The following is a 22,390-nucleotide window of genomic DNA, read 5'->3' on the forward strand; positions in this document are numbered from 1 at the left end:
TTTCCATTTTGTTTCTAGTTAAGGCCAAAATATCAAGTTTGAGACCAAGATTTTTCCATCCCAAACTGAAAACAAAACAAAACCAATAAAAGCCTAAGTTGCATTCCATTTCGATACTTCCACTTACTCCAACTCCCAGAAGACTGAATCTTTGCAGTGAATCACTGTTCTGGATTCTGATTTTGCTTCACTTCACTAACATCTTGGCAAGTGTCTATGTAATCCTAGTCACAGAGTTCTACATTAAAACATAGGCAAAAGAGGACAGTCTGGTTTGTAAATGAACTAGTACATTTACTTAAATGGCAATTCACAACTCTTTTTCCCTTTTGCCTTTCTTATAATTAAAAACATCTAACTATTCTAAAATAAATTATTTCTATATTCTTGTTGGGCATTTTAGAGACTCACTCCCAGAAATAATCAGGAAATCTCCAGGAATGTACATCAGAATCACCAAGGTAACTTTTTTCAAAATATACATGTCTCCACTTCACACCCAATGAATCAGAATCTCTCTGGAAAACTCAAAAGATTAAAATAGCAAGGAAATACTATGCAATATTAAAAAGAACAAGGTTCATCTTGCCAGGTTTGGGCTTTGATTTTACCCTACTTACAAGCTAGTAAGTTAGCCTGTTACTGTTTCATGGATGCTAGCAGAAGACATGAAACTCCTGGGTCAGAAACAAAGGACTTTATGGTTCACAGCACAGCAAGCCGTGTGAGCATCATGTTTGTGATGGTGCCCTTGCCCACAAGTCCCACAAGGGGTCATGCAGATGGGTCCATATGGATTCCTGGACATGAAGCGGGTTGTGTTACAGGAGAGGAACACTGAGCTCGGGAATCTGTTGTGTTTTATTGCAAATAGTGAGCAAACCTGCTCTATGTCCCAGAGGGAGACATTATCTCAACCCTCAGGGTTGCTTGTGGCAAACACAACTCTTGAGAAATGGCCTAGGTAAAGAACAGTTAGGGCCTTGCATTCTTGGCAAGACCGGCAGGATGTGTTGGGAGTTTGAAAGAACATGAAGAGTGTTTCTCAACACATCTATATAAACTAATATGGGAAGGTGAGAAGAGTTAAATTTGAAAAATTTTAAGAAAGAGCAAGATGTAGGAACATATTACAGAATACATAATCCCATCTGTTCTCCCTCACCACCCCCAACCTTTGGAGAGACATGCATAGTCTTGTAAATGTATAATTTTTAGAAGAGGATACAAAAACTCTCTTGGAAGTGGGAATGAGGAACTTGAGTATAAAAGAGACTTTTATTCTACTTTATACCATTCCTTTTGCTTTGTTATTATGAGCCTATGTCTTTTTTTTAAATCATAAAAATTCACCTGTTTTTTGTCAGTAGATACTCTGGCCATCTCTTCATTATCTCCTAAGGGTCCATGCTTGCCTTCCTCCCTTTCCTAATTAAACGCAGATTAAGGGGGGAAAAAAAGATTAGTATATAAGATGTGATTAATTCAATATTTCCTATTTAAAGACTGGTTTCTTTGGCTGTGGCCATTTATTTTTTTCCTCGATGAAACTCTGTATTGACTTCCTGCTTTGTTCAGGTTCAAGTTCAGACTACTCAACCTAGAAAATAAGGCTTTTATAATCTGGCCCCTGAATACTTTTCCAAAATACAGAAGAACTGAAAATAAAATTCTGTAGTTTAAGGTTTCAGAGTTGGGGCAGTTTTGAGCAATGGAAAAGTCCTAGTGTGGCCATGGCTAAGAAGGACTAAAGGGGAATAGAGGTAAATTACCTGGCATTGGGAAGGTGAAGAACTATGTAGCAAGGATATGAACTGGATTGTGGTAGGCAGAATAATGGTCCCCCAAAGACCTGCCGGTCCCAATCCCTGGAGCCTGTGGCTATGTTATATTACATGGCAAGGTTGCATATGGAATTAAAGTTGCTAATCATCTTGAGATGGGGAGGTTGTCCTGGATTATTTGGGCAATGTAATCACATTACCAATGTAATCACAAGGGTCCTATAAGTGAAAGAGGGAGGCAGGAGAGTCAGTGCTAGAGGGATGCAACATGAAAAAGCCTCATCCCGCCATTGCTGGCATTGAAAGTGGAAGAAGAGGTTCACAAGCTAAGCAATGTGGGCAGCTTCTAGAAGTTGGAAAAGGCAAGGAAACAGATTCTCCCTCAGAGTCTATAGAAGGAATGCAGCCCTGGCAACGTTTTGATTTTAGTCTAGTGAGACCCATTTTGGACTTCTGACCTACAGAACTGTAAGAATATACATTTGTGTTGTTTTAAGCCATGAACTTTGTTGACACTAATATAGGAATGTCCATAAGTCTCCTCTAAAAGTAAAACTTCAAGTAGAAAGTTTTGAACCAGGGGATAAATTCATTCATCCATCCATCCATCCATGCAACCAGTTTTTGAACACAAATTTTCTTAGCAGATTTATTTTTCATTTATTAATTCAACAAATATTTATTGAACCCTTTCTATGTGCCAGCCATAAACCCAGTTGCTCAGGATGCAGCTCTTATAGAGCTTATGATTTACGAACACAGGAAAGTGATTATGAGGTAAGTAGATGACAGAGTGAAATAGCAGAATTCTGTGAGCCCCAAAGTAGGTGGGATATGAAAGTGGGAATGACAAACTCGGTGTATGTTGACCTCTTAGTTTTCTGAAACAAGGGCTGGATGCTAGAAAAGGAGTAACCTCTAAGAAATTTACAAGAAAAGCCATGTCCTGGGAATGAGGTTTCTGTTCAAGCAGAACAGGAAGTGGAGGAAGTAATTATGTTGGTAATGTAATTATGGGGGTGTGGATGGTAGTAGTGGTGATGCTGATTATATGTATGATAATAATACCCAACATTTACTGAGTGTTGGCCATGTATCAGGCCCTAAATTACCTCACGTAATCTTTACAACTTTACAAAAGTAGCTATGATTATTCCCATTTTGCAGATGAAGAAATTGTGGATAGAGATTAAATATCTCAACCATGGTTACATAACTAATAAATGGGTAAGCAAGGATCTGAGCCCTAAATCCATTGTCTTCACTGTTATCCTATATTACTTCTGTTCTGGAAAAGTATGTGAGGTCTTTTAGCATAAAGATAAGGTACAACACCAGAGGACACAATGGGAAGAGCTGGGAGAGAAAGACAAATATGTGATGTGCAGAGAAATATGAGGGAACAATGCAGTTATTCTAATTCTTACTAAAGTAACATTCAGGCAATTTAGGTAAGTCTTACTTAACTGAAATTTAAAACTATAAACCAGTAGGAGAGAGAACTATTTTTAAATGACAGCCGTGTTCAACAGTACTCGATTTCTATTTCAAAACTTTTAAGTACTTATGGTTTTTTTCCTCAGAAGTCTCATAAATAGTTTCTCTCCTACTCATTTATCTAGTTTTAGACTGGATTATTAAAAATTCTTACTCTTTATACTCAATATATAACTTGCTGAACAATCCTCAAGGCACACTCATACACTGTAAATATTTGACAACATAGAAAACTCAGATAGTAGTTATATTCTGAAGTGGCTGTAGTTAATAATTCCATAAGGCTGGTAAAAATGACAGACAATTTAAATGTCCAATAATAAGGGAATAACCACGTTACATTGCTACAATGGACTGTTATGCAATCATTAAGAGGACAATAAAATGATAATAAAAACCATAAAATTCCTAGAAGAAAACAGGTGGTAAGTTCCTTGACATAGATTCTGGCAATTTTTTGAATCTGACACCAAGAGCAAAAGCAACAAAAGCAAAAATAAACAACTGGGAATACAACAAGCTAAAAAGCTTCTGCACAGCAAAAGAAGCCATCAAGAAAACGAAAAGGCAACCTACTGAATGGGAGAAAATATTTGCAAATCACATACCTGACAAAAGGCTAATATCCCAAATATATAAAGAACTCATACAACTCAATAGCAAAAAACCAACAAATCCAATTAAAAAATGGGCAGAAGATCTGAACAGACATTTTTCCAAAGAAGATATACAGATGGCCAACAGGTACACAAAAAGATACTCTACATCATTAATCATCAGGGAAATGCAAATCAGAACCACAATGAGATACCACCTCACACCTGTCAGAATGGCTATTATCAAAAAGACTAGAAGTAACAAGTGTTGGGGTTAGGGTGTGCTGAAAAGGGAGCTGTCAGGCACTGTTGGTGAGAGTGTAAGTTGGTGCAGCCACTATGGAGAACAGTATGGAGGGTCCTCTAAAAATTAAAAATAGAACTACAATATGATCCAGCAATTTCACTTCTGGGTATTTATCCAAAGAAGATGAAAACACTGACTTGAAGAGACATATGCACTCCCAATGTTCACTGAAGCATCATTTACTTACAAAAGCCAAAATATGAAAACAACCTAAGTGTCCATCAACAGATGGATGGATAAAGAAATTGTGGCATATATATATACATACACACACAGTGGAATATTATCTAGCCATAAAACAATGAAATCTTGCCATCTGGAACAACACAAAGGGATCTCAAGAGCATTATGCTAAGTGAAGTTAAGTCAGACAGAGAAAGACAAATACCATATGATCTCTCTTATATGTGGGATCTAAAAACAAACAAACAAAAACCCCCAAGTTCACAGACACAGAGAACAGAATGGTGGTTGACAAAGATAAGGGTGGGGGTAGGAGAAATTGGTGAACTTTTAAAAAAAATTTAGTTTAAATAAACTGAGTTTAAAAATAAAATAGGGGCTTCCCTGGTGGCGCAGTGGTTGAGAATCTGCCTGCCAATGCAGGGGACACGGGTTCGAGCCCTGGTCTGGGAAGACCCCACATGCCACGGAGCAACTAGGACCGTGAGCCACAACTACAGAGCCTGCGCGTCTGGAGCCTGTGCTCCGCAACAAGAGAGGCCGCGATAGTGAGAGGCCCGCGCACCGCGATGAAGAGTGGCCCCCGCTTGCCGCAACTAGAGAAAGCCCTTGCACAGAAACGAAGGCCCAACACAGCCAAAAATAAATAAATAAATAATCCTTCCCTCTACTTTAAAAAATAAATAAATAAAATAAAATAAAAATAACAAACACATAAAGTACATAGTATATGCCAAGCACTATCTAAGACCTTTACAAATATTGTCATTCATTTTTCAATAAAAGTTCCATGTAGGATGTACCAGTAACATTCCATTTTACAGATGAGGAAGATGACACAGAAAAAGGTAAAGTAACTCACGCAAGGTTACACAACTAGTAAGAGATGGAGCCAGGATTTGAACCCAGGCAAGCTAACTGAGAAACCACTGGCTACTCCCAAAGCATTAGACTAAGTTGCCACTCCAGTGTTTATAATAGTATTACAGCATGAGGATTTTCCTATGTTAAGTGAAAAGGGCAGGATCCAGAATTAAATGATATCAAATGAGTAAAGGAAATAGAGAAAAAAGATTGAGAAACAACACAAAAATGTTAGTAGCCTCTAGGTGGTGGAATTATGAGGGATTTTTTTTTCTTCTGTCAATTTTATAAATAATAAACATGTATTACTTTCGTAACACATAAAAATATTTTATTTTTAAAAAGACAAAGGTTTGTAAAGTGTCAAAAGCAATGTTTCCAATACAAGTACGTGTGAAATTGCATCTTAGAGTTTCTGTGACTTAATTTGTATAGCAAAAGCAGGATAAATAATTTAAGTGAAAGAAATTTATTACTTTAGCTTAAAGAACATTTTTCTTCTCTTAATAGGAAAAAGATCTTAATCAACTTTATGAACATCATGTGCAATTAATAATGGAATTATTTATTTAATTTAATGTGCCTCTCTGCTGAAAAAGAACAGGATGTATTCTTGTGTGTGTGTGTGTGTGTGTGTGTGTGTGGTGTGAATGGGTGTGTGTGTGTGTGTGTGGTGTGAATGAATTGAATTAAAATGAGACCAAATCTTGATATTCAAAAAGGTTCTTCGGGCTTCCCTGGTGGCGCAGTGGTTGAGAGTCTACCTGACAATGCAGGGGACGCGGGCTCGAGCCCTGGTCTGGGAAGATCCCACATGACGCGGAGCAAGTGGGCCCGTGAGCCACAACTGCTGAGCCTGCGCGTCTGGAGCCTGTGCTCCGCAACAAGAGAGGCCGCGATGGTGAGAGACCCGTGCACCGCGATGAAGAGTGGCCACCGCTTGCCACAACTAGAGAAAGCCCTTGCACAGAAACGAAGACCCAACACAACTAAAAATAAATAAAAAAAAAAAAAAAAAAAAAGTTCTTCAAAATTATTACTCAATTTGTAAAAAGCCCAGCCTTTAATTAATTTATTTTTAACTGAAATATACTTGACATATGACACTGCGCAAAATTAAGGTGTATAATATATTAATTTGATACATTTATGTACTGTAATATGATTGCCATTGTAGCGATAATTAGCACCTCTAGGGACTTCTCTGGTGGTCCAGTGGGTAAGACTCCACGCTCTCAACGCAGGGGACCCAGGTTCAATCCCTGGTCAGGGAACTAGATCCCACATGCCGCAACTAAGAGTTCGCATGCCACAACCAGCAAGTCCGCATGCCGCAACAAAGATCCCACGTGCTGCAACTAAGATCCGGCACAGCCAAAAAAAATAAATAATAAATAAAATAATAACAATAATAATAATTAGCACCTCTATCTCTTAGCATGTTTGATGATTATAATACAATATTGTTTTCTACATTCACTGCACTGTGCATTAGATCTCCAGGGCTTACTTACTACTCATAAGTTTGTACCCTTAAACAACATCTGTCCCTGTCCCCCCCTGCCCCAGCCCATGGTAACCACCATTTTACTCTCTCTGAGTTTGGCTTTTCTAGATTCTACGTATAAGTGAGATCATACAGTAATTGTCTTTCTCTGTCTGACTTATCTCATTTAGCATAATGTGCTCAAGGTCCATTTACAGTGCTGCAAATGGCAGGATGTCCTTCCTTCCCGTGGTTGAATAACACTCCACTGCAAAGCCCAGCTTTTTAAATGCACTTTTAAAAGGCGTAAATCTCTAAACATTTGCTTCTAATCTGTCTCTTCAAGAGAAATTTCATCAGCAAAAACCAAAACAAACCAAAAAAACAAAAACAGAAAACCCAACAGCTTAGAAGTCTTCTACTTTCATAAAATAATACTAAGCTGTTAATAACTAGAAAGAATAAAGGACTTCAAAATCCATGAAGAAAATGAAGAACTTTCTCAAAGCCATTAATAATATGTGGAGCCAGGGTGCGGGTTAGGGGAGTGGTTGAAAAATAGGGAATAAAAATGCATAATATTTTAAATAATGTTTTATTATTTATAAAACATTTTACATAGGTCTTGGGAGAAAACTACTCCAATAGATATCATTTTATCATGAAAAGTGAATTCCCTATCTACACACAGACCTTACACCCTTCACAAAAATTAACTCAAAATGCGTCATAGACCTAAATGTAAAATACAAAACTATAACACTCCTAGAAGATAACCATAGGAGAAAACCTAGGTGATCTTGAGTATGGCGATGACTTTTTAATTACAACACCAAAGGCATGATGCATGAAAGAAATCAATGATAAGCTGGACTTCATTAAAATTAAAAACTTCTCTGCAAAGGACAATGTCAGGAGAATGAGAAGACAAGTCACAGACTAGGAGAAAATATTCATAAAAGACACATCTGATAAAAGACTGTTCTCCAAAATATATAAAGAACTCTTAAAACTCAACAGTAAGAAAACAAACAACCTGATTAAAAAATGGGCCAAAGACCTTAACAGACACCTGACCAAAGAAAATACAGATGGCAGTCTGAGAGGGTAACTACGTATTCCACTTTTAGACTGGAAAGAGAAACTATCACAGCTATGAATTGCAAGTATCACACTAAACCATGAAGGTATTTTGCAAATTTGAAGCCTTGTTGAGTTTAAGTGTGACCGAAACTAGAGCAATAAAATAAAATTTTAGACCACCGCTTGTCTAAGGGGAAAAACTGTCCAAGGAAACAAATTATACCTGAGACTTTTGTCTTTGACTTTTGACTGCTGGGAAGAGCTCCATCCAGAGACTGAGCAGAGTGAAAAGGTTGACTTTAGAAAGCCTTGGTATTTCACCTGCAAAAGAGAGGGCAAACATTTTAACATTTTACTAATGATGAAAATAAGAACTAAGCTCAATGCCACTTGGGTGCTGCAGCCTTAGCTCAGCTGTTTTAGCAGGAGGCAGAGAGAAAGGATTCGTGTGCAAGAGAATCAAAGCACTTTCTTATCAGAAGACTGATTTCAACCTCCTTGCCGGCAACCTCTTCCAGCACTTTCCAAAGTTGGGCCCTCTTTCACCCAGCAGAAGAAAATAGTACAGCTGATACACGTAGCTATGGGAACAATCCAAAAAAAGTTATGAAAAGTCCTTGCATCTGAGATCATCGTGGAGCAACCTTTACTTTGCACTGTGACGAAGCGTTGCAACAAGGTCAGTGGTTAGAACCCAAAACTAAAAATACGGTGACCTTAAAAGGAAAAGCAGTTGAAATACAGGAAAGCGTCGCGTGCGGTTAATTTTGAAATCGAATAAAAAACACAGTTTGGGGAATTTGCAGGCTCGTCGATCCCAGCTCCAGGTGCTGGGAGGAAAAGTAAAGGGGAGTAGTGAGCGCAACTTCAAAAGCCAGTGCAGCCGGGCCAAGGGATTCCGGTGACCGAGGTGGGGACGCGCCCAGGGCAGGGATGGGACACCCAGGAGCAGAAACGCAGGCGAAGACGGCCAGGCAGGGAACCCAGAGTGAAACGGCGGGAGACGCACAGAGGAGAAAGAAAGGCGAGTGGCGGGACAAGGATTCGGGGCACTCACCGGTCATGCTGCCAGTCTGGGTGCTGACTGACCGTCCGGCCCCCTCGCTCTCCAGATTTTGCATCTGCCCTGCTTCTTTCATCGCCAGCCCAGCGGCCTCTGCTGCCCTGGAAACCTTTCGCTGTACTGCATGATCCTTTGCCCCAGCTACCCCACTTCTCGCCTCCTCCCAGCAACTGTACAGCAACAACCAACTCTGCGCGACCGAATGACGTAGGAGCCCGGCGGCCATTTCCCGGCGCCCTGTGTGACGTCACGGCGAGGCGTGGATGAGGCAGTACAGGGCTGCTCCTCGGGCGCGACCGTGTAGGTAGGAAACACTACACAATAAATCATTTGACACTTGTATTTGACTGTGTTCGTAGGTTTTGCTGAAATCTGGTCGCTTGAGGATGTCTTGGCTCGAAGTCCCAAGTTGCGCAGACTCTCAGAGGGTGATGAGGGCTTCGCATACATGAGAGTTTTGGTCAGAGAGCGAAGGAGAATTGAAATGGAAACCTGCCCAGTCTGTCGTGGTCAAGGTCTTGGAGAATTTGGGAGACGAACGGGGTGGGAGCTGGGCGGTCCAGATTGTTGTTATCCTCTAAGATTGGCCAGTCCTGGGGAACTTAGTGCCAGGGACCACCACAGGAACATTCTGCTTCTTATTAAACACATGAAGATGTTAAGAGGTAGAACTGTAGTTGTGGGAAAATTGAAGATAGGAGGAAGTGGCCCCTGGAAAATCTGAGAAGTACCTGACATTGTGGATTTGTGACCAGTGCAATTTATTATTTTGTAAGTGTCCTAGGCATGACTCAAAATGAAGCCCCTCCCTCCACCAGTGACTCAGAGCCTGTTTTCCATCACCAACTTGCGCTATCACAACTTGAAATACTTAAAAATAGTGAGACACAAAAACTGCTCCGAGACTCTGAAAGCAAAAGCCAACATTATGAAAGTACATTATTTTGTAAAGGATTAAAGAGAGAATTTTCAGTGTTGATGGGTATGACTGTGGTTCATTGTCACTGCTGTATAGTATTTCATTGTAGCTATATACCACAATTTATTTATCCATATTTGAGTCAAAAGACATTTGCACTATCTCCAGCTTTTTGCTATTGCAAGCAATGCTGCTTTAAACATTTTTATATACGTCTCCTTATGTTCATATGAAAGAGTTTCTTTAGGGACTACACTTAGCAGTAGAATTCTTGAGTTGTTGTTGTCAAGTTTCCCCGATAATGCTGAAAAGTTTTCCAGAGAGATTGGGCCAATTTACATAGCTGTATATCCCCACTAATTCTTGGTATTGTCAAACGTTTAATGTTTACCAATCTGGTTGGCATAAAATGATATCTTGTGGTTGTGATTCCCCCTGATTTCTACTTAGATAGATTGGCTATACATGTGTCCTCTCTATGAAATACCTGTTAACCATTTTTCTATTTGGTAGTTATTTCTTATTCATTTGTAAGCATTTTTTATACATCCCGGATATTCATTCTCAGTTGGGTATGTGTACGGTAAATATCTTCTCCCCATTTGTCACTTGCTTTTTCACTTAATGATGTTTTTCAGTGCATAGTTCTTTATTTTAATGTGCTAAATGTACAAATAATTTTCTTAAATGGGTTTTGTATCTTTGTATCTTTTTAGAAAGCATTTTCTACCCAAGGTTATAAAGTTTTTTTTATTTTTCTATGTCAGTTATACCTCCATTTTTAAAAAATAACTTTTATATTTCCTCTAAAAGCCATAAGTTTTTCCTTTTATATTTGTATCCTCATTCATCTAGAATTTATTTTTGTGTATGATGTGAGGTAGGGATCCAGTTTTTTTTCCACTTGGATAATCAGTTATCCCAGCACTATTTTCTCATTGATCTACAATGTCACCTCTGTCATGTATCAAATTTCCATATACACATGAGTCTGTTTCTGGGCTCTATGTTGTATATCATTGGTTGATTACACCTCTGCCCCCTTACCCCCCCCCCCACAAAAAACACTTTATTTTCTTCAGGAATATCTTGGTTATTCTCTCTTTTTTTTTTAATGTTTTAAAAAATATTTGTTTATTTATTTAGGCTGTGCCGGGTCTTAGTTGCGGCCTGCAGGATCTTCGTTACAGCATGTGAGATCTTTAGTTGTGGCATGCAGGCTTCTTAGTTGTGGCATGCTGACTTCTTAGCTGTGGTGTGTGGACTCTTAGTTGCAGCATGCATGCAGGATCTAGTTCCCCAACCAGGGATTAAACCTGGGCCCCCTGCATTGGAAGTGTGGAGTCTTAACCACTGGACCACCAGGGAAGTCCTTCTTGGTTATTCTTGACCGTTTAATCTTCCATGTAAGTTTTAGAATCATAGTGTCACATTCCTCAAAAAGTTCCTCTGACGTGTTGATTGGAAGTGCATTGAATTTATAGATCAGTTTGAGATATAGAGGCTTCCCATCCCTGAACATGGTGTATCTGTGTTAACTTTGTATATTGGGTTTTTCAAAAGGTTTTAAAATTTTTCTCCACAAAGATTCTGCATATATTTTATGATTTAATCTTATTTTTTGTTGCTATTATAAATAACATCTTTTTAAAAATTGTATTTGTATGTATTTGTGCCTAATATATAGAAATGCAAGTGATTTTTATATATTAATCTTATATTAAGCAATCTTGCTAAACTTTTATTAATTCTAATACTATTTATTTTTAGTTTCTTTTGTTTTCTAGACTGAACCTATATTATCTATAAATAATGAAAATTTTATTTGTATCTTTCTAATCTCCAAACCTTTTATATCATTTGCTTGTCTTACTGCACTCTAGAATCGCTAGGGAAATGTTGAGTAGAGATAAAGGCACAGGCATCTTTTCTTGTTCCTGATTTTAGAGGAAACTATTTCAATGTTAGACTTTAAAGTATGGTTTTTGCTGTAGGCTTTTGATAGCTGTCCTTTATCATATTATGCAAATTCACTTCTATTTCTTTTTTTTTTTAATCAGATGTTGAACTTTATTAAATGCTCACGGTAGATGCCTCTAATCAGCTTAAGAAAGGTCCTTTCTCTACTGTCTTGCTGAGAATTATTATCATGAATGGATGTTGAGTTTTATCAAATGCATTCTCTGCATCTAATAATATGATCCTATAGTTTTTCTCCCTTAATCAATTAATGTGGTGAATTGTACTAAAAGATTGCTTAATGTTAAACCAGCCTTGTGTTCCTTTGGTAGACCCATCTTGGTCATTATGGGTAATTTTTTTATTCATTGCTGGATTAAATTTGCTAATATCCTATTAAGATTTTTGAATCTGTGTTCATGAGTGAGCTTAGTGTGTAATTTACCATGGTATCTTTGGTTTTGATGTCTTGATTAGGGCAACCTCTTAAATGAGTTGGGTAGTGTTTCCTATTTTTCTTTTCTCAGGAAGAAGTTGTGTTAGATTGGAATTATTTGTTCCTTGAATGTTTATTAAAATTCTCTTGGAAAAGCAATTTGAGCCTAGTGTCTTCTAAATGGAAAAATATTTCACTACTAATTCAATTTCTTTATTGGTTAAAGGACTACTCAGACTGTCTATTTCTTCTTGGTCAGTTTTTGGTAAGTTATATTTTTCTCAAAATTTGTACATATTACTAAATTACCCGCCAATCATGGATCCTTTGCCTGTTACTTCACCTCTTGTCAGTACAAAGGGCTCCCATATCTTCTCCCCAAATTTGCAGTTTTCAACATTTTACAACATTTACACTATCTTTTATAATTCTTTCTCTCTCTCTTACCTTTGTACACCACTCCCCCTCATTCTTTTTTATGAATCATTTGAGAGCAGGTTAAAGACAGTATACTCAATTCCACCCTGCCCCCAAATAAGGACTCTAACTCATGCTAATTCATCCATCCAAAACAAGAAATCACCATCGATTGGACACTACTGTTCAACCCACAGGCCCTTTCAAATTTCAAAAAGTGTTTCAACGTGTCATTTTCCTTTCTGGTTCAGCATCCCATCCAGAATCACTGAGTTTTGCATCTTGTTAGTTTCCTTCAGCCTGGAACATTTTCCTCAGTCTTTCCCTCTGTTTCACAACATTAACAGTTTTAAAGGGTACACGCTTTTCATTCTGTAAGATTTCTGTCAACCAGGGTCATTCTGAGGTTTCCTCACAACCAGACTCAGGTGGGAATGCTGCAGAAGATGCTGTGCTGTTTTCCATGGATGACCTCAGGAAGCAACTCTGTGTTAACTCATCCCACCCCTGTTGATGCCAACCTCAATCATCTGGCAAGTTAGTGCCTGTCAGTGTTCTACACCATAAAGTCATTATTTTTCCCTTTGTAATTTATAGGTATTTTGTGGGGAGATACTCCCAAAACTATGCCAATACCCTATATATGTTAAACCCGCACGCACCAACTTTGACATCTATTGGTGATTCTCACATGAATTAACTACCATCGTGATGGTTGTCCGATTGTGATTTTCTGTTTCCATCATTTCTTCTACATGTAGTAGTTGTCATTCTACTATAAGGAAGAGCTTTTCCCTCTTCCTCATTCATTCATTTATTCATGTATATCGGTATGGATTTGTGAATTCCTATTTCATTCAGTGGCTTGTAATCTGTTATTTATTTTAATTCTCAAATTGTCCCACATTTGGCTGATGAAATCCGCTATAAGTTGACTCCTTTATTCTTTTGATGTGACCCCATCATTCTTTGAGCATTTTCTTACATTCTGGTGCAGCAAGATGCTCCAGGCTCATCATGTTCCTTCCCTGCCCCAGATCTGGAATCAACCATTCCCCCAAGTAGCCCTGGTTCCTCTTAGTGTTGGTTTTTTTTTTTTAATTTTTATTGAAATATAGTTGATTTGCAATGTTGTGTTAGTTTCAGGTGTACAGTAAAGTGATTCAGTTATATATTCTTCTGTTTTTTTTAACATTCTCTACCATTATAGGTTTTTACAAGGTATTGAGTATAGTTCCCTGTGCTAAACAGTAGGTCCTTGTTGGTTATCTATTTCATATATAGTAGTATGTATATGTTAATCCCAAACCCCTAATTTATCCTTCCCCCTCCTCTTTCCCCTTTGGTAACCAAAAGTTTGTTTTCTATGTCTGTGGGTCTGTTTCTGTTTTGTATATAAATTCATTTGTATCATTTTTTTTTTAGGTTCCACATATAAGCCGTATCATATGATATTTGTTTTTCTCTGACTGGCTTACTTCACTTAGTATGAAGTGAATCTCTAGGTCCATACATGTTGCAGCAAATGACATTATTTCATTCTTTGTTTATGGCTGAGTAATATTCCATTATATATATATATGTATATATATACATACCACACCTTCTTTATTCATTCATCTGTTGATGGACATTTAGGTTGCTTCCATGTCTTGTAAACAGTGCTGCTGTGAACACTGGGGTGCAAATATCTTTTCAAATTATGGTTTTCTCCAGGTATATGCCCAGGAGTAGGATTGCAGGATCATGTGGTAGCTCTATTTTTAGTTTTTTAAGGAACATCTGTACTGCTCTCCGTACTGGCTGTACCAATTTACATTCCCACCAACGGTGTAGGAGAGTTCCTTTTTCTCCACACGCTCTCCAGCATTTATTATTTGTAGACTTTTTGATGATGGGCATTCTGACCGGTGATACCTAATTGTAGTTTTGATTTGCATTTCTCTAATAGTTAGTGATGTTGAACATCTTTTCATGTGCCTTTTGGCCATCTGTATGTCTTTTTTGGAGATGTCTATTTAGATCTTCTGCCAATTTTTTGATCGGGTTGTTTGGTTTGTTTGTTTTTTTTTTGATATTGATCTGTATGAGCTGTTTGTATATTTTGGAGATTAATCCCTTGTTGGTTGCATTGTTTCCAAATATTTTCTCCCATTCTGTAGGTTGTCTTTTTATTTTGTTTATGGTTTCCTTTGCTATGCAAAAGCTTTTAAGTTTAATTAGGTCCTATTGGTTTATTTTTGTTTTTATTTCCATTACTCTAGGAGATGGATCCAAAAAAATATTGCTGTGATTTATGTCAAAGAGTGTTCTGCCTATATTTTCTTCTAGGAGTTTTTTTTTTTTTTTAATTAATTAATTTATTTGTTTTTATTTTTGGCTGTGTTGGGTCTTCATTACTGTGTGCAGGCTTTCTCTATTTGTGGCAAGCAGGAGCTACTCTTCATTGCAGTGTGTGGGCTTCTCATTGGCATGGCTTCTCTTGTTACAGAGCACAGGCTGTAGGTGCGCGGGCTTCAGTAGTTGTGGCACACGGGCTCAGTAGTTGTGGCTCGCGGGCTCTAGAGTGCAGGCTCAGTAGTTGTGGCGCACGGGCTTAGTTGCTCCGTGGCATGTGGGATCCTCCCGGGCCAGGGCTTGAACCCATGTTCCCTGCATTGGCAGGCAGATTCTTAACCACTGCACCACCAGGGAAGCCCCTCTTCTAGGAGTTTTATAGTATCTGGTTTTACAGTCAGGTCTTTAATGCATTTTGAGTTTGTTTTTGTGTATGGTATTAAAGAGTGTTCTAATTTCATTCTTTTACATGTAGCTGTCCAGTTTTCCCATTACCACTTACTGAAGAGACTGTCTTTTCTCCATTGTATATTCTTGTCCCGTTTGTCGTAGATTCGTTGACCATAGGCGTGGGGGTTTATTTATGGGCTTTCTATCCTGTACCATTGATATATATTCCTGTTTTTGTGCCAGTACCATACTGTTTTGATTACCATAGCTTTGTAATATAGTGTGAAGTCAGGGAGCCTGATTCCTCCAGCTCCATTTTTCTCCCTCAAGATTACTGTGGCTATTCAGGGTCTTTTGTATTTCCATACAGATTAAAAAAATTTTTTGTTCTAGTTCTATGAAAAGTGCCATTGGTAATTTGATAAGGATTGCATTGAATCTGCAGATTGCCTTGGGTAGTAGTATAGTCATTTTGACAGTATTGATTCTTCCAATCCAAGAACATGGTATATCTTTCCGTTTGTGTCATCGTCAATTTCTTTCATCAGCATCTTATAGTTTTTGGAGTACAGGTCTTTTGCCTCCTTAAATAGGTTTACTCCTAGGTATTTTGTTCTTTTTGATGCAATGGTACATGGGATTGTTTTGTTAATTTCTCTTTCTAATCTTTTGTTGCTAATGTATTGAAATGCAACAGATTTGTGTATTAATCTTGTATCATGCAACTTTATTGAATTCATTGTTGAGCTCTAGTAGTTTTCTGGTAATGTGTTTAGGTTTTCTATGTGTAGTATCATGTCATCTGCAAACTGTGACAGTTTTACTTCTTCTTTTCCAATCTGATTCCTCTTATTTCTTTTTCTTCTCTGATTGCTGTGGCTAGGACTTCCAAAACTATGTTAAATAAAAGTGGCAAGAGTGGACATCCTTGTCTTGTTTCTGTTTTGAGAGAATGCTTTCAGCTTTTCACCATTGAGTATGATGTTAGCTGTGGGTTTGTCATATATGGCCTTTGTTGTGTTGAGGTAGGTTCCCTCTATGCCCACTTTCTGGAGAGTTTTTAATCATAAATGGATACTGAACTTTATAAGAAGCTTTTTCTGCATCTATTAAGATGATCATATGATTTTTATTCTTCAATTTGTTAATGTGATATATCACACTGATTGATTTGCAGATATTGAAAAATCTTTGCATCTCTGGGATAAATGCCACTTGATCATGGTATACGATCCTTTCAATGTATCATTGGATTTGGTTCAGTAGTATTTTGTTGAGGGTTTTTGTGTCTATGTTCATCAGTGATATTGGCCTGTAATTTTCTTTTTTTTGTGGTATCTTTGTCTGGTTTTGGTATAAGGGTGATGGTGGCCTCATAGAGTGAGTTTAGAAATGTTCCTTCCTCTGCAATTTTTTGAAATACTTTCAGAAGGATAGGTGTTAACTCTTCTCTAAAAGTTTGATAGAATTTGCCTGTGAAGCCATCTGGCCCTGGACTTTTGTTTGTTGAGAGTTTTTCAATCACAGATTCAATTTTAGTACTTGTAATTGGTCTGTTCATAGTTTCTCTTTCTTCCTGGTTCAGTCTTGGGAGATTGTATCTTTCTAAGAATTTGTCCATTTCTCTAGGTTATCCATTTTCTTGGCATATAGTTGCCTGTAGTAATCTCTTATGGTCCTTTGTATTTCTGTGGTGTTGGTTGTAACTTCTCCTTTTTCATTTCTAATCTTATTGATTTGGGCCCCCCTTCCTTTTTTTTCTTGATTTGTCTGGCTAAAGGTTTATGAATTTTGTTTATCTTATCGAAGAATCAGCTTTTAGTTTCTTTTTTTTTAACATCTTTATTGGAGTATAATTGCTTTACAATGGTGTGTTAGTTCCTGCTTTATAACAAAATGAATCAATTATACATATACATATGTCCCCATATCTCTCCCCTCTTGCGTCTCACTCCCTCCCACCCTCCCTATCCCACCCCTCTAGGTGTTCACAAAGCACCGAGCTGATCTCCCTGTGCTATGCGGCTGCTTCCCCACTAGCTATCTATTTTACGTTTGGTAGTGTATATATGTCCATGCCACTCTCTCACTTTGTCCCAGCTTACCCTTCCCCCTCCCCGTATCCTCAAGTCCATTCTCTAGTAGGTCTGTGTCTTTATTCCCGTCTTGCCCCTAGGTTCCTCATGACCATTTTTTTTAGATTCCATATATACGTGTTAGCATACGGTATTTATTCTTCTTTTTCTGACTTACTTCACTCTGTATGACAGTCTCTAGGTCCATCCACCTCACTACAGCTTTTAGTTTCATTGATCTTTGCTATTGTTTTCTTCATTTCTATTTCGTTTATTTCTGCTCTGATCTTTATGATTTCCTTCCTTCTATTAACTGTGGGTTTTGTTTGTTCTTCTTTATCTGGTTGCTTTAGGTTTAAGGTTAGGTTGTTTATTTGAGATTTTTCTTGTTTCCTGAGGTAAGTTTTTGTTGCTATAAACTTCCCTTGTGGAACTGCTTTTGCTGCATCCCATAGGTTTTGTATTGTCATGTTTTCATTTTTATTTGTCTCTAGATATTTTTCTGTTTCCTCTTTGACTTCTTCAGCGATCCATTGGTTGTTTAGTAGCATATTGTTTAGCCTCCACGTGTTGGTGTTTTTTGCAGTTTTTTTCTGTAGTTGATTTTTTAAAAATATTTATTTATTTATTTGGTTGCACCAGGTCTTAGTTGCAGCTCATGGGCTTCTTAGTTGCAGCTCGCAGGCTCCTTAGTTGCGGCATGTGAACTCTTAGTTGCAGCATGCATGTGGGATCTAGTTCCCTGACCAGGGATCAAACCCAGGCTTCCCCTGGAGTGTGGAGTTCTATCCACTGCGCCACCAGGGAACTCCCTTGTAGTTGATTTCTAATCTCATAATGTTGTATTTGGAAGAGATGCTTGATTTCAGTTTTCTTAAATTTACCAAGGCTTGCTTTGTGACGCAGCATGTGATCTATCCTGGAGAATGTTCCATGTGCACTTGAAAAGAATGTGTATTCTGCTGCTTTTGGATGGAGTGCTCTATAAATATCAATTAAGTCCATCTAGTCTAATGTGTCATTTAAGGCCTGTGTTTCCTTATTGATTTTCTGTCTGGATAATATGTCCACTGATGTAAGTGGGGTGTTAAAGTCCCCCACTGTTATCGTGTTACTGTCAATTTCTCCTTTTATGTCTGTTAACATTTGCCTTATATTTTGAGGTGCTCCTATGCTGGGTGCACATACATTTACAATTGTATCTTCTTCTTGATTTGATCCCTTTATCATTATGCAGTGTCCTTCTTTGTCTCTTGTAACAGTTTTTATTTTAAAGTCTATTTTGTCTGATATGAGTATTGCTACTTCAGCTTTCTTTTGATTTCCATTTGCATGGAATACCTTTTCCCATACCCTCACTTTCAGTTTCTATGGGTCTCTAGATCTGAAGCAGGTCTCTTGTAGAGAGCATATATACAGGTTTTGTTCTTGTATCCAGTCTATGTCTTTTGGACATAGAGCATTTAATCTGTCTACATTTAAGGTAATTATCAATATGTATGTTCTTATTGCCATTTTGTTAATTGTTTTGGATTTGTTTTTGTAAGTCTTTTTTCTTCCTTTCCTCTTTTTCCTCACAAGAGAAGTTCTCTTCTCTTGTGATTTGATGTCTATCTTTAGTGTTGTGTTTAGATTCCTTTTTCTTTTTTGTATGTATATCTATTATAGCCTTCTGGTTTGTGGCTACCATGAGGTTTTGATATAGCAGTCTGTATATACATGATTGTTTTAAGTTGCTGATCTCTCAATTTCAAATGCATTTCAGATATCCTGCATTTGTACTCTTCTTCTGTCAGGATTACTGGTTTATATATCACATTTGTGTGTGGATGATTTCCTGCCTTTACTGTATGTTTGCCTTTACTGGTAGCTTTCCCATTTAATAGTTTTCTTTCTTTTTTTTTTAATCTTATTACATCTTTATTGGAGTATAATTGCTTTACAGTGTTGTGTTAGTTTCTGCTGTGCAGCAAAGTGAATCAGGTATATGTATACATATATCCCCATATCCCCTCCATCTTGAGCCTCCCTCCCACCTCTCTAGGTCGTCACAAAGCATTGAGCTGATCTCCGTGTGCTATGCAGCAGCTTCCCACTAGCCATCCATTTTACATTTGGTAGTGTATGTATGTCAATGCTACTTTCTCACTTCGTCCCAGTTTCCCCTTCCCCCACTATGTCCTCAAGTCTGTTCTCTACGTCTGCATCTTTATTCCTGCCCTGCCACTAGGTTCATCAGTACCATTTTTTTTAGTTTCCATATATGTGCGTTAGCCTACAGTATTTGTTTTCTCTTTCTGACTTACTTCACTCTGTATGACAGACTCTAGGTCCATCCACCTCACTACAAATAACTCAATTTCATTCCTTTTTATGGCTGAGTAATATTCCATTGTATATATGTGCCACATCTTCTTTATCCATTCATCTGTCGATGGACATTTAGGTTGCTTCCATGTCCTGGCTATTGTAAATAGTGCTGCAATGAACATTGTGGTACATGTATCTTTTTGAATTATGGTTTTCTCAGGGTATATGCCCAGTAGTGGGATTGCTTGGTCATATGGTAGTTCTATTTTTAGTTTTTTAAGGAACGTCCATACTGTTCTCCATAGTGTCTGTATCAATTTGCATTCCCACCGACAGTGCAAGAGGGTTCCCTTTTCTCCACACCCTCTCCAGCATTTATTGTTTGTAGATTTTTTGATGATGGCCATTCTGACTGGTGTGAGGTGATACCTCATTATGGTTTTGATTTGCATTTCTCTAAGGATTAGTGATGTTGAGCATCTTTTCATGTGTTTATTGGCAATCTGTATGTCTACTTTGGAGAAGTGTCTATTTAGGTCTTCTCATAGTTTTCTTGTTTCTAGTTGCAGCCTTTTCCACCTAGAGAAGTTCCTTTAGCATTTGTTGTAAAGCTGGTTTGGTGGTGCTGAATTCTTTTAGCTTTAGCTTGTCTGTAAAGCTTTTGATTTCTCCATCAAATCTGAATGATAGTCTTACTTGGGTAGAGTATTCTTAGTTGTAGGTTTTCCCCTTTCATCACTTTAAATATATGATGCCATTCCCTTCTGGCCTGCAGACTTTCTGCTGAAAAATCAGCTGGTAACCTTATGGGTTTCCCTTGTATATTATTTGTTGCTTTTCCCTTGTTGCCTTTAATGTTTTCTCTTTATCTTTAATTTTTGTCAATTTGATTACTATGTGTCTCAACGTATTGCTCCTTGAGTTTATCCTGCCTGGGACTCTCTGTGCTTCCTGGACTTGGGTGACTGTTTCCTTTCCCATGTTAGGGAAGTTTTCAGCTATTATCTCTTCCAACATTTTCTCAGGCTCTTTCTTTCTCTCTTCTGCTTCTGAGACCCTTATAATGTGAATGTTGGTGTGTTTGTGATTGTCTCAGAGGTCTCTTAGATTGTCCTCATTTCTTTTCATTCTTTTTTCTTTATTCTGTTCCATGGCTATGATTTCCACCACTCTGTCTTCCAGCTGACTTACCCATTCTTCCGCCTCATTTATTCTGCTATTGATTCCTTCTAGTGTGTTTTTCATTTCAATTATTGTAGTCTTCAACTCGGTTTGGTTGCTCTCTATATTTTCTAACTCTTTGTTCAGAACTTCTTGTAACTTCTCCCTCTGTGCATCCATTCTTTTCCCAAGTTCTTGGATCATCTTCACAGTCATTACTCTGAACTCTTTCTTGGGTAGATTGTCTAGCTCCATGTCACTTAGTTGTTCTTCTGGGGTTTTATCTTGTTCCTTCGTCTGAAACATATTCCTCTGCCATCTCATTTTGTCTCAATTTCTATTTGTGTTTTTATGTATGTGGAATGTTAGTTATGTTTCTCGACCTTGGAAAAGTGGCCGTCTGTAGGGGTTGTCCTATATGCCCCAGCAGTGCACTGCCCTCTTGTCATCTAAGGGCCAATGACCAGCTGGTCCCAGGGTAGGTTCTGACTTGCCTTTGCAGACTCAGTTCCACAGGCTGCTGGATTGTAGTTTTCTTGCTTCTGGTGTCTGCCCTCTGGTGGATGAGGTTGGTCTAGAGGCTTTTGCAGGCTTCCTGGTGGGAGGGATCAGTGCCTGCCCAGTGGTGGATGGAGCTGGGTCTTGGCTCTCCGATGGGCATGGCCATGTCTCAGGGCATGTCTAAATGTGGCTGTGGGCTCAGGAAGTCTTTAGGGAGCCTGTCTGCTAATGGATAGGTTGTGTTCCCGCCCTGTTGGGTGTTTGGCCTGAGGCACTGGAGCCTACAGGCTCTGGATGGAGCCAGATCTTGGTGCTAATTACCCAAGCAAGATGTTTGCCTCCAACAAGAGTTCAAGTAGATGAACACTCTCCAATATTTCTGCCACCGGCTTTTATGACTCCAGAGAGAGCCATGGCCACCCTCCCCCCACCCCCTCCAAGACCAGCATGTAGGTCTGGCCCAGACTCCTGTGAAGTCACTGCTTTTGCCCTGGGTCCCAGTGTGTATGAGACCTTGTGTGCACCCTCCAAGAGTAGAGTCTCTGTTTCCCCCAGTCCTGTGGAGCTCCTGTGATCAAGCCCCACTGACCTTCAAAGCCAAATGCTCTGGGGGCTCATCCTCCCATGCCAGACCCTCAGGCTGGGGAGCCTGACCTGGGGCTCAGAACTCTTCCTCCTGTGGGAAGACTTCTGTGATATAATTATTCTTCAGTTTGTAGGTTGCTCATCCAGGAGGTATAGCATTTGATTAGATCACATGTGTGCCCCTCCTACTGTCTCATTTGGTTTCTTTTTTATGTCTTTGGATGTAGAATATTTTTTTTAGTAGGTCCAGTCTCTTTTATTGATGGCTGTTCAGCAGTTAGTTGTGTTCTTGATGTTGTTATGAGACCTTGAGGTGAGCTCAAGGGCCTTCTCCTCCACCATCTTGTTTCCAATCCCCCGCTCCTTAGTGTTTAAAAACTTAAGATCTAGGCAGTAAGTGTGCTCATTGCTACTGGTATGTCATTACCACTAGACCC

General features: G+C 38.5%; 1 protein-coding gene and 1 long non-coding RNA gene across 5 annotated transcripts in view; one reads left to right on the forward strand and one right to left on the reverse strand.

Moving 5' to 3' along the window:
- Positions 1–9,097, reverse strand: part of CDADC1 (cytidine and dCMP deaminase domain containing 1) — a 44,588-nt gene extending 35,491 nt beyond the window's left edge. For 3 of the 4 annotated variants that reach the window (XM_082365474.1, XM_082365472.1, XM_082365473.1), the window contains exons 1-3: positions 8,858–9,097; positions 8,024–8,121; positions 1,354–1,428 (exon numbers count right to left, since the gene is read on the reverse strand). In XM_082365474.1, the coding sequence (XP_082221600.1) occupies positions 1,354–1,428; positions 8,024–8,121; positions 8,858–9,089 (405 nt within the window). In that variant the 5' untranslated portion in view covers positions 9,090–9,097. The remainder of the gene's footprint in view (positions 1–1,353; positions 1,429–8,023; positions 8,122–8,857) is intronic. The other variant, XM_082365475.1, reaches the window with a different exon arrangement.
- Positions 9,098–13,019: 3,922 nt separating this feature from the next.
- Positions 13,020–22,390, forward strand: part of LOC309615709 — a 25,573-nt gene continuing 16,202 nt past the window's right edge. The window contains exon 1 of the long non-coding RNA XR_014237003.1: positions 13,020–13,131. This is a non-coding gene — a long non-coding RNA (uncharacterized lncRNA). The remainder of the gene's footprint in view (positions 13,132–22,390) is intronic.

Source organism: Balaenoptera borealis (genome assembly GCF_965194805.1).
Source record: "Balaenoptera borealis genome assembly, chromosome: 18".
Taxonomy (NCBI): Eukaryota; Metazoa; Chordata; class Mammalia; order Artiodactyla; family Balaenopteridae; genus Balaenoptera; species Balaenoptera borealis.